This window comes from Protopterus annectens, chromosome 4.part1 (assembly GCF_019279795.1).
Source record: "Protopterus annectens isolate FY-2018-M chromosome 4.part1, PAN1.0, whole genome shotgun sequence".
NCBI classification, from domain to species: domain Eukaryota; kingdom Metazoa; phylum Chordata; order Ceratodontiformes; family Protopteridae; genus Protopterus; species Protopterus annectens.
Window position 1 is genome coordinate 74504002 of NC_056734.1, and position 13198 is coordinate 74517199.

The window sequence follows — 13198 nt, forward strand, 5'->3', positions numbered from 1 at the left end:
CAGTCTGAGCAGAAACCTTTCGGATCCACACGAATGGATGCTGGACACCAAAATATTCAGGATGATAACAGCAGTCTGGGGATGTCCTCACATAGACCTCTTTGCATCCCATCTCAATCATCAACTACAGAATTTTTGCACCAGGACTTTCCACAGAGAAGTTTGGAAAGTGGATGCCCTGTCATTCAGTTGGAGGAACCTCTCGGGATATGCCTTTCCACCTCTTCCTCTTCTTCCATGGGTCTTATTGAAGATAAAACAGGACAAGCCCAAGATGATAATCTTGCTGGCTCCAAATTGGCCTCGGCAGTTTTGGTATCCAACTCTAAAAAACCTATGCCTGGAGCCCCCTTGGGTTTTGCCTCAGTCTCCGAACCTTCTGTCCCAACATCAGGGTCAGGTTCTACACTCTCATGTCAGAACTCTCAGCCTGGTGGCCTGGTTAATCCAGGGCCTTTGATTTCTTCATTCCTACCCAAGCAGGTTATGGATGTCATTTTAGAAGCCAGACGTCCTAGCACTAGAAATTCTTATGCAGGAAAATGGAAAAGATTTTGTTCCTGGATGCAGGCTCAGGATTCTGATCCTCTTCTTCCTAACATTACTTTAATTTTACTTTACTTGACGGATCTCTTACATAAGGGTCTCTCTTTCTCTTCCATTAAGATACATGCCTCTGCTATTTCTGCTCATTATAATACAGACCCTCCCATCTTTTCCCACCAGCTCATGAGACAGTTTCTCAGAGGAGCTAAGAACTTAAGACCTCCTAGATCTCCTCCCATTCCTGCTTGGGATCTCAACTATGTTTTGGAAAAACTAACCTTGCCTCCTTTTGAGCCTGCTGCCTCTTCTGACATCAAGTTTTTATCTTGGAAGACAGCTATCTTGTTAGCCCTAACCTCTGCCAGGAGAGTTTCAGAGTTACAAGCTCTTATGGCTGTGGAACCTTATATTATTTTTCATCAAGACAGGGTATCTTTGAGGACTAATCCTACCTTCATGCCTAAGGTGGTTTCCAAAGTGGCTTTAAATCAAACTATTCACTTGCCAACCTTTTTCCCCACTCCTCAAAATAAAGGGGAAAGGATCTTACATTCCTTGGATGTACACAAACAACTACGTTTTTACCTGGACAGAACCAAGGACATCAGAAAATCAGAACAATTGTTTGTTTCTTATGCTTCAAGTTCCCAAGGTAAAGCTATTTCAAAACAGACCATTTCTAAATGGATTGCTCATGGAATCAGATTTTGTTATTCACACCATGGAAAGCAAATCCCAGGGAGTATACGGACTCATTCCACCAGAGCTGCTGCCACTTCTGCGGCCTTCCTCAGGGGAGTTCCTACCAAAGACATTTTGGAAGCTGCAACTTGGAGTTCAGTGCATACTTTTTCTAAGCACTACAATCTACCTCTCTACTCTAAGTCTAGGGCAGGCTTTGCCTCTGCAGTCTTGCAGGGCCTTTTAGCCGCCCCTTCTTCTTTATGACCACCTCCCTTTCTTTCAGCTTTGGGATTCTACCCTACAGTCATGACTGCAACAGTGAAACACGATGAACATAGTACAGTTGTGTACACCTACCATAAATGTAGATGTTCGAGTGTCTTCACTGTTGCAGCCTGTGTTTCCCTCCCTCCTGTCCCCTCTTATTTTTACTTTTGTGTAGTTCCTTTTTTTCACCATTCTTCTGAGGTGTATTTGCAAAGGTTATGGGACCCTTTTTCATTTTGGGACTCCTGACATCTGGGGCAAGAAAAACTGGAGAAGATGGCATCGGCTGTCAGTTTTGTACTCCTGGCGCTCTGACGTCAGGGAGCATAGTTGAACAGCCGACGCCGGGCCCAGACTTTGGGATTCTGGCCGACCGAGGGCTGCCTGCCGGCAGGGGAGAACCCTACAGTCATGACTGCAACAGTGAAGACACTCGAACATCTACATTTATGGTAGGTGTACACAACTGTACTTTTTTTATGCATTTTTCTTATGCAATTTTGTATATGCATGGCTAAATTAAGATTATCATCCCTTATCATCCCTAACAATTTGCTATGAGAAGTGACTTAAATGGTTATATTTCCAAGAGAGACGACTTTAAATTTTGTTTTTTTTTTCATGAGAGAGGGATATGGAGAAAAAAAGTAGTAATTTGTTTTTTGGTGGGGGAGCATGAGTTTTGACTTACAAAGCCATGTTTCAGTGGATGTTAAAGGTTCCTGAGTAAATTTTTAGAGTTGTACTATGTTGTCAGATATGCACATCGGTGTGAAGTTATCTGCATACTGTATTATGGAGACCTGTTGTGTGGATCTGTGGAGGATGTTGGTGAGAATGTTAAAGAGGAGGGGACCGAGGATAGAGCTTTGTGGTAAATTTGTGGTGACTTGGAGGTATGGAGAGAGGGCAGAGGGCCATTTTTTTCACTGATACCTATTGGACAGGCAGCTTTTGAACAGTAGAAGGGTGGGCTGAGAGAGACCTAGCGAGGACATTTGAAGTAGAAGTTTGCTGTGACAAATTGTGATGAAGTCTTTAAACAAGTCTAGAAATAAAGAGCAGACTAGTTTACCATTATCTCTAGCTTTATAGACAGTATCTATAATGGTTAGAAATGCAGTATTAGTACCATGGAAAGGATGGAAGCTATGATGTGTGGAGGATAGGAGTTACTCCTGCAGGAGACAGTTTAGCAATTGTTTTTGAATACATTTTTTAAGTATTTTGGAGAGGGGGGATAAGACTGCTATAGGTCTAACATTAGTAATGTCTGTTGAATTGCCTCTTTGTGCAGAGGGATAATATGTGACTTTTTCCAGAGAAAGGGAATGTGGGATTCCTGGCTTGACCTATTTATAAGGACTGAGACGGGATAGGCAATACTACTGGCTGCTCTTTTAAAGTACCCACTTGGAAGGTCATCAGCTGAAGTTGAGCATGGTTTGAGTTTCTTTAAGAGTAGTTTTGTATGGGATACTGGCATAGGTTTGAAGGTGAAAGTAGATGCTGTGATATGTGGCTGTTGGGCAGGGTTGGGATTAGATATTGGGGAATCTTTATATATAGCATATAGAAATGCTATACTATCTATGAAATAAGAGTTGAATTGTATTGCAGTTTCGAGTGGTGAGTTATTGGAAAAGGGGTTAGGGTTGAATTTCTGGCCAAGATGCAAGATTTTTTTAATGACTGTCCAGAATTTTTAGGATTGTGTTTATTATTATTCTAAACACTGTAACAGTATATATTTTTGTCTTCATTTATTTGCTTTTTAGTATGATGAGAATCATTCAGAAGTTTTCAAGATATTGTGGTATTTTATAGTTTTGCAATTCTTTCCATGCTTTTTCTATATCCTGCATTAGTATGCTACTCTTTCTGGATAGCCAAATTGCATTATTTGTTTTTAGTCTCTTCCTTCTAGAATGTACAAGGCTATTTAGGGTATTCTGGAAAGTTGTGCTGAATTCATTTATAGCATTATCTAAGGGGAGGATTTTTAGGAAGTTCCAGTTAATAGATTATGTTTCCTAATGTAGCAAAAAAGGCAACTAAATCAAATTAACGAGGACTTAAGAATTTTGATTGAGAAAGAAAAGGGAAAATAATGAAGCCAAGTCTGACTTAGACTCTAATAATAAGGAGTACTTCAAATATGTTAAGAGCTCAGCTTAGTCAAACACTTGCACACTGCACCATCCTCTAAAGACTATTTAGCTGTCCAGATTTTTTAGCCCGATGTACCTACTCTAAAAAGCATTTATCCAGATGATTGATGTTTACAGGTTGAGAGGTATGGTATGTCCTCCTGTATGGGGGAGTGCATTGAGGCATAGCAAAAGACGATGGTTCAATTTTATTTTCATTATCATTTTTTGCAATAACTTAGTTTTCTGCATTTTTTTGCTTGTTTGCTTTTGATTAGTGTGGTGCATCAGTTTACTTTTTCATGTTAAGCGCTTTTGCTGATATTCTTTACATTAGGAAGTTCCATTAAGGTGGATTTCATTTTCATGAAAAAAAATCTTTATTTTGCTGCCTGGATAAGTCCACTAAGTCTATTCCATGGATGCGCCAAAGAAACACTCATGTAGACAATACTGCACAAGTGGGTACAACTGTAGAAGGAGTATACAGAGTCATTCAGTCAAATGCAAGCTAAATAGAAAGGCTTCAATACTGTTGTTGGGATCTTCAAGAATACTTAAGGTAGTAATGGTATTCAAAATGAGTTCAACAGATTAAAGCAACAGGAACTTGAAAACAGATAATAAATAATGAAAGTGAATAAGATAAAATGTTATATTACACTGGGAACAAGAAGACTTCCTCAGGTAACTAAAAGGCATTTTACATGACTAGCAACAATTAAACACAATTAAAATGAGCTGCTTATCTGGGAAGATGTTGCAATGAACATTTATAGTATGGACAGGAAATGAAAAACAAGTAAAGTAGTAGGCTGAGCTGTTTGCTGTATATTCTCTAATTTCTAGCTGCAGGTTCTTTATGACCCAGTTTAGTTATTATACTTAATGCACTTAATATATTAATTATGTGATAGATATCAGACAATAATAGTCTTCTGGGTTTTTATTGATTTACCAATAAAAATGTTACCTATTAAAAAAAAAATAATGTTCACTTTCATATACAGTCTCCAGAAAGGGTATACAAAAGTTGAATAAAATATAGCATAAATATAGCTTTGGGTGTGTACTTTGTTTTCCTTCATGTCTACTGACCATCAGACTTCCCCCTGCCAGTTTAGCCCATTTGATCCCTCATCTTGGGTATCTCTCTGTAAATTTGACAGCTGACTGGAGGGGCTATCATCCAGACAGCCATAAAGGTGATCTGTAATCTCACTGGTTTCCCAGCAATAATGGCATGTGTTATGGACTTAACCCCACCCTTCATGGCTTGTGTGAGCACTTACATCACCACAGGGATGTAGTGTACCCTCATTGTATGTGTACATGCTCACACACACACACGCACACACACACACACACACACACACACACACACACACACACACACACACACACACACACACACACACAAGGGCTAATGTCACTGGCATGGGACTACCAAGCCAAGACACCCACAGTCCTCAGCTACTTGCATTAAGCAGCCCTGCACAGTAGCAATCAGCCAACTGGAAGCTACCATCCTCCAATATGTGCTTACTTGTGTAAACTACTCAATCCCACCCTCTTCTGGCCAGCTCTTGTAGCACTCAGGCCATTGTTTGTAGGTCAGTTGTCTGGTTGATTGCCAGGGCTTCATTCCTCTACACCACAGAGCTGGGTCTAATCAACACAATTTAAATATTTGGGCTTTTAAGGTTTTGCTGGCAAGATGAACATTACAGAATGCACAGTATTAATTGCTATAGCCTGATGATGATGATAATGCATATTAACATATATGTATACTTATCTTTATAAACTATCCTTCTATATAACCTTATGATTGTGAAATATTAGCTGCTGTGCATTGGTGATGTATATATGTCCTAGCTGTTCCAAAAGAATACCTTCCTCTATATGATAAAATGTCTTACATTTGTATCATTTTAGTGTAACTCAGTGCTGTTTGTATAATCACTGGAGTTTTTTTTTTTCCTTGGATCCTGTTTCAACATGTATGCAACCTAGCTGCATAACAAAATATAAATAAACAAATTAATAAATCAATGCACTGATAAAAAGTAAGTACCATATAACGTACTAACACAACGTATTTGGATTCCTTTTGAAATATCAAGTTTCATTTTATTGAGACTCTCTAAGTCATAATCCTAATGTCTAAACTACATAATATCCAAGACACAAAAATGCCACCCACAAAAGTGTCACAAAAACTAAAAAAAACTATTATTTTCTGGATGCTCTGCATCACTGCACCTCCCAATATATCCTGATCTCAAAATATACTAATCCAGATTAAAGAGAAAATTATTTTGCAAAACAACTTTTCTCTTTACACTGAGTTGCCTGGTGATGGAAAAATGCACTGTGTGATGAACAACATTGTGTCACTGATTTTCAGACATCACAAAAACATACACAATATTAAAAGTCTCAACAAAACAAGACACAACAGAACTTACCATTTCCATTCTAGCCCTTATGTAACTGCACTGCTACTTTTCAAAGTATACGTTTATATGCATCAGTTTGTAAGATTACAAATACAACACAAACAAAATATCAGCTAAACTCTTTCACAAAGCTAAGGACATGTTAGTTTTTTATGCAGTATGATCTAACAGATACTTCATTACCTGCTTGAAGGCTGAATTATACAGGACACAAGTAATTGGCTTCTCGTGGCTTGTTACTCTCTTGCTTGTCTCTTGTTTCATTTCAAGTAAAGTGACTTGATTATTAAATGTGGTAAAAAGGCATCCATGAGCTTCATCAAAGTACAGGATTGTTTGGAACTCATGGCTTTTTGGGAATATTCCTGAAATTCGCTGGATGCACAACTGGTGATGAATGTCCCAGATTCTTAACACCTACACAGAATTAGAAAGATACAGCAAAGAGAACCATATTACTTACTTCAATTAGTATGTTAGGATCACATTTTTTTTTTACCTGAAATAAAGTTATAGACAATGATAAGGGCCCTCATGTTCCTCTTACATTAGATATAAAAAGTTTACACACCCCTGTTAAAATGCCAGGTTTTTGTAATATAAAAAAATTAGACCACAATAAATCATTTCAAAACTTTTCCCACCTTTAATGTGACCTATAACCTGTACAATTCAATTGAAAAACAAACAAATCTGTTAGGGGAAAAAATATAAAAAATAAAAAATGTACAATAAGCTGGTTGCATAAGTGTGCACACCCTTAAACTAATACTTTGCTGAAGCACCTTTTGATTTAATTACAATATCCAGTCTTCTTGGGTAGGAGTCTATCAGCATGGCACATTTTGATGTGGCAATATCTGCCCACTTCCTTGCAAAAATTGCTCCAAATCTGTCAGATTGCGAGGGCATCACTTGTACACAGCCCTCTTTAGGTCACCCCACAGATTTTCTATTGGATTTAGGTTTGGGTTCTGATTGGGCCATTCCAAAACTTTAATTTTTTGTGGTGAAGTCATTCTTTTGTTGATTTGGATGTATGCTTAGGGTCATTGTTGTGTTGAAAGGTGAAATTCCTCTTCATCTTCAGCTTTCTAGCAGACACCTGACGGTTTTGGGCCAACAGTGACTGGTATTTGGAACTGTTTATGATTCCGTCCACCTTGACTAAAGCCCCAGATTCAGCTGAAGAAAAGCAACCCAAAGCATGATACTGCCACTGCCATGCTTCACCGTGGGGATGGTGTTCTTTTGGTGATGCGAAGTGTTGTTTTTGCACCAACCATACCTTTTGAAATTGTGGCCAAAAAGTTCAACCTTGGTCCCATCAGACCATAACACATTTTCCCACATGCTTTTGGGAGACTTCATGTATTGTTTTGCAAATTTTAGCCGGGCCTGGATGTTTTTATGTGAAAGAAAAAGCTTCCATCTTGCAACCCTACCCCATAGCCTAGACATATGGAGAATACAGAGGATTGTTGTCACATGTTGTACACAACCAGCACTTGCCAGAAATTACTGCAGCTCCTTCAGTGTTGCTTCAGGTCTCTTGGCAGCCTCTCTGACCAGTTTTCATCTTGTCTTTTCATCAATTTTGGAGGGACATCCAGTTCTTTGCAACGCCAATGATGTCCCATATTTTCTTCACTTTTTGATGACTGTCTTCACTGTGTTCCATGGTAAATCCAATGCTGTGGAAATATTTTTGTACCCTTCTGCTGACTGATACCTTTCAAAAATGAGATCCCTTTGATGCTTTGTAAGCTCTCTGTGAACCATGGCATTTGCTGTAGTAGGCAACTGAGCAATGTCATGAAAATCATACTAGGACAGCTGAACTTTATTTGGGGTCAATCAAAGTCTCTTTAATTGATGACAAGTGTGTACCCAATAAGACTGAATGTTGTGTCTTTTGGCTTTTCCTCATTAGGGGTCGCCACAGCGGAACTCCGGTCTGCTAATGATTGGCAGTAGATTTTTACATGCCGAGTTGCCGGCCCTGACGCACAACCTTCAAGGAAGGTACGCCCATTCACGCATGTCTCCACACAGAAGACACTCTAGTTGAGAATCGAACAGGACAACGTCTTACTGTGAGGCGACAACGCTACCGCAGCACCACCAGTGCAGTATAATGCTGTAATTAAATAAAAAGGTGCTTCAACAAAGTATTAGTTTAAGGGTGCGCACACACAACAAAGTATTAGTTTAAGGGTGTGCACAGTTATGCAACCACTGTATTGTATGTTTTTTATTTTTTTATATTTTTTCCCATAACTCATTTGTTTGTTTTTCAATTGAATTGTACAGGTTATAGGTCACATTAAACGTGGAAAAAGTTTTGAAATGAATTATTGTGGTCTCATTTTTTATATCAAAAAAACCTGGCATTTTAACAGGAGTGTGTACACTATCCACTGTATATGCTACACAGTCTTAAATATTAAATCTTGAAACTAGCTGCTAGTGAAAACTATTATGATGTTACAGTCGATGTGATTTTAAAGATTAGTTAATAGTCAGATTATGGCATATTAGAAACCTAGATGTAACATAGCTTACATTCATAATGAGTGCTTTTCATATACAGGACTAATGACGTCATAAATACCAAAAAAATTGTGAAAGAACAAAGCACTGTATGTGTTCAGCATATTACACCTACTTGTATCTTTCATAGATTTCATGGGGAAGGAATGTTCACATCTTTATAGAAATAAGATACCTCTGAATGCATTAATGCTGCCTGTTAATTCTGTATTCACATTTAGGACTGTGCTGAACATGTGATTCTGCACATTTGTGGAGCACAGGTAAGATAGGAGAAGGTGAGAGACCCTACAAAGTATACGATTATGTGATCTGTGCTACACGTCTGTACTGGAAATATTATTATTACTACCCCATCTCATCTATAAGGCTTTATGTCCACCTTATCCGAGTATTCATTGTATATTGATTTTTTTGATTTTGTGGAATGGCATTCCTGAAAGTTACATGATGGTGATAGTTGCAGGAACTTGTTTTAAATCTGATATGAATAACTTTACAGACAAGAAAGTTTTACTGTTTATATATTCTAATGCTCATTTTGTGCCTGTGAAACAAGTAACCCATAACGAGCCTTGTCAGGCCAGTACATACATGATATTCTGGCTGGCTTAATAATCATATGGGGGAAAAGTCACAGGATTCCACCAGCTTAAAGCACAAAGCACACTCTAGGTAGCATTTGTGCAAGATACAATATTCCAGTACTGTCTTACTTGTCCATGTGCATACACGCATATACATATATATATATATATATATATATATATATATATATATTTAAAAACTTGGTGAAACATGAAATGTGAAAATGTTAGAGCTAGTTTAAGTTTTAGTATTTTATTAAATTTGTGGAACTTTCTATTGGTTGAGCATGGACATCTAACCTGCTTTGAGTTACCAGCTGCCTATGTTTATATATATATATATATATATATATATATATATATATATACACATATATATATATATATATATATATATACACATATATATATATATATATATATATATATATACACAGATTAATATATATTTATATGGTAAACAGATGGTCAACAGGTGTGTTCAGGATTTGGGTTGAGAATATTCCCTTCTCCCAACTTTGTGTGACCTTAGAGTTAGTGTGTATATATAATTATCAGCCCCCCCACACAACACACAACATTTTTTTTAGTTTAGTTTTTTATGTGACAAGGCTGTTTCATGGTACATGTGTAGTGTTACATCAACATTCACATTTTATTTATTTAACATTTGTTGACCGGGAAAGTCCGACTAAGTTCCACAGATCCTGTTTTCAGCAGAGGCCCGGGGAGAAATGCTCCAGAAGCATGTCTTTAGAATGTGGAGGAAACCCACGCGAAAGCAGGGAGAACATGCAAACTCCACACAGAAGGCACCCCAGCCGAGAATTGAACCAGAGAACCTCTTGCTGTGAGGCGACAGCATTAACCGCTGCACCACTGCGCCGCCCATACATTTTCAATGTATTGTGGATTCTGTTTTACTTGTAGACAAATGCAAATGTTGATGCAACATTAATTATATATACATATTAAATATATATATATATATATATATATATATATATATATATATATATATATATAGAAATATATTACTTTGAGTAGAATTGAAACTGAACAATTTAACAGAACAAGAATCTACTGGCATCATTTGTTGTGCAACATGTAACAAAAAATACACAATATTTTAATTACGTTAATTATATGCCAAGGTTAATGTTTAATCAGTGTTTTATTGTATGTACTTATATGTCAGAAATCATATAAATATTTAAGGTCCCACTTTGAAAGAATGAGCTTAAAATGTTAAAAGTGTCTGTGACTATTAAGTACACAAACACAAAAAGACATCACTGTAGTATCTGGATAAAACAAAATGGTAGTCAGGAAACAGTATCTCATCATCATTCAGGCTGCCTATAGATCAATATGTATGTATATCTTTAAGAAGCTTTCCATGGGCTTGCACATGTGTATAAATAATGAGTGTGTGTGTCAGCCTAACTGCCATTTTGTAGTTAGCTGTTGAGATGTATGCATGTATGTCTGTGTAGTCTGTCAGTTAATCAGTTTGTTTATATGTAGTACTACTGCTATCCATCGTGATGTGTTTCTATGTAATAAAGCATAAAAATGAACTACCCTACCTGTTTGTCTTCAATTATAAACCAAGATGAGTGACATTGTGTCAGAATGGGATCCAGATTCAAAACCACGAGGCACTCAGTTAATATAGAGGAATGGATAATCCCTACTGCACGTTTAACTTGCAAAACAGGTCAGAAACAAATTTCAGGCATCAAAACTTGCTTAAAGGATTTCTTGCTCAAAAAATATAAAACAAAACACTCAGAACGCTCAAAACGAATTTCAAGTTAAACGAAATATCCGAAACTGCAACATACTGATAAAAATATTCAAAATAAATATGGAAATGTTTGAAACAATGTCCAGATTGCATATGTACAAAATATGAAAATGACCGCATTTCTTCACTATGAGCTATTTTTTTCCATTAATTAAAGCTATTTGTATACTTCAGATAGTACAAAGTGTTTGCAAGTTTGTGCAGTATTACAGTGCAGTTATTTTGCAAAATACAGCCATTTCAAAGCATATTTCACAAAGTACAGTGTTTCAAAGAGTTTAATGTGCATTTGAATGTTATAACAAGTACTGGCTATGTGTGCATGTTCATATATAATTACAAGGGCCATTTTTTTCAGTGTGTTTGAGCATACTTTGTTGGCATAGCAGATGGATTTCGAAAACCAGGTCCTCTTGTATTTGATAATAATATTGCAAAGTAATGGAGAGTAGAGTACGATATTTTCATGCAAGCTGCATTTTCTAATAAAGATGACCATACAAAGGTATTTATTCTGCTTAATTTAGCTGGTTCAGAAGCCATACATAGAGAGTGTTCAGTTGTGTATACACCTGCTGTGTTTGCAGGAAAGGTGAAAAAGCACCATATAGTTGTACTGGCTGAGTAAAGGGAAGACCCCAAGTGCTTAAAATGTAAATTTAAAGAATTGTGTAACCTCAAACAAATATTACAATGGAAAGGCACTTATTTTACAAAAGAGATCAAAAGCCTCATGAAACTTTTACAGTATATATAACTGACTTGAGAAACAAAGCAAAAAAGTGCAGATTTGGTGATTTAAGGGATGAGATGATAAAGGGCAGACTTGTGTGTGGTATTAAAGATGACGCTGTGAGAAAGATTTTGCTTCGTGACAGTGATTTAACTTTGAATAAGTAAAAAATCAAACGATCACCAACTGTAAAGAAGTAAATGGAACCAGAAAACACCAATAGGAGCTCGTACACGAGAGAGTGAAGTACAATCCTTTATTCCACAGTTTAGCGCTTTCAACTGGAACACCCCAGTCTTCTTCAGAACCATTTAAAACATGCACATATCCTGATATATATAGTCATAGTGAGTCAATCAGCAGAAAGTCCGCCAAAACTTTTAAAGATATACATCACACTGCCATATTAATGGAAATGCAATCACAAAATGTCAATGTGTATGAGGTAAGGGAATACCATCATATATACAGGAGTAAAAATATTAAAATATTGGTCTATAATAACTAATAAAAAGAACAATATGTCAGATAATATGAATATCTGATCTAAAAAACAGTGCACAGTAAAAACTATGCTAAGACATGTACAAACTATTATAATAAAGTCATATTGCATAAACAACAACAATACTTATGCAATTTGTACCAATAAATGAACTAAATAAACACAATGATCAAGGAAATTAAAAAAATGTATAAAAAATCAGAGTGTATAAAAAGATACTGGTCCAATTCTATTGGGATAGTACCAAAAAAGGTTTAATGCTAATAAAATCGTTCAGTCCGGGGGGTCTCGTGGCATCTAATAAAATCTGCCACTTACTCTCCATGGGGGAGAGCATATTTTTCGTTTTGCCATTATAGACCAATTAAAGAGTTCATTATTTGGGGGTAATTGGAAAATGTGTTTAGCCGCAATGGAGCTGCAATTGCATTTCCATTAATATGGCAGTGTGATGTATATCTTTAAAAGTTTTGGCAGACTTTCTGCTGATTGACTCACTATGACTATATATATCAGGATATGTGCATGTTTTAAATGGTTCTGAAGAAGACTGGGGTGTTCCAGTTGAAAGCGCTAAACTGTGGAATAAAGGATTGTACTTCACTCTCTCATGTACGAGCTCCTATTGGTGTTTTCTGGTTCCATTTACTTCTTTACAGTTGGTGATCATTTGATTTTTTACTGGTTGCAGCCTTATGATGGATCAGGAAGACACATCCGGTGCTTTATTGTCTCGGGAAGAGTTCATTGAATTACGAGCTAGACTTAGCAAATGAGGGTGTCAATGTGGGGTACTTAGCTAAGAATAGTCTGTCCCCATAAATATCACTGACTCTGGTGTGGGGGTCAAGTGTTATTTTCTGTGTCTGTTCCATTGTCTGTTGAGATTCCTGGGGAAAGA

The 13198-nt window shown here is 36.9% G+C and overlaps 1 protein-coding gene across 1 annotated transcript in view; it reads right to left on the reverse strand.

Annotated features, from left to right (window-relative positions):
* The window catches only part of WDR49 (WD repeat domain 49), a 983894-nt gene that overhangs the window by 593733 nt on the left and 376963 nt on the right, over positions 1-13198 (reverse strand). The window contains exon 8 of the mRNA XM_044070738.1: positions 6293-6526. Coding sequence (XP_043926673.1) covers positions 6293-6526 — 234 coding nt within the window. The remainder of the gene's footprint in view (positions 1-6292; positions 6527-13198) is intronic.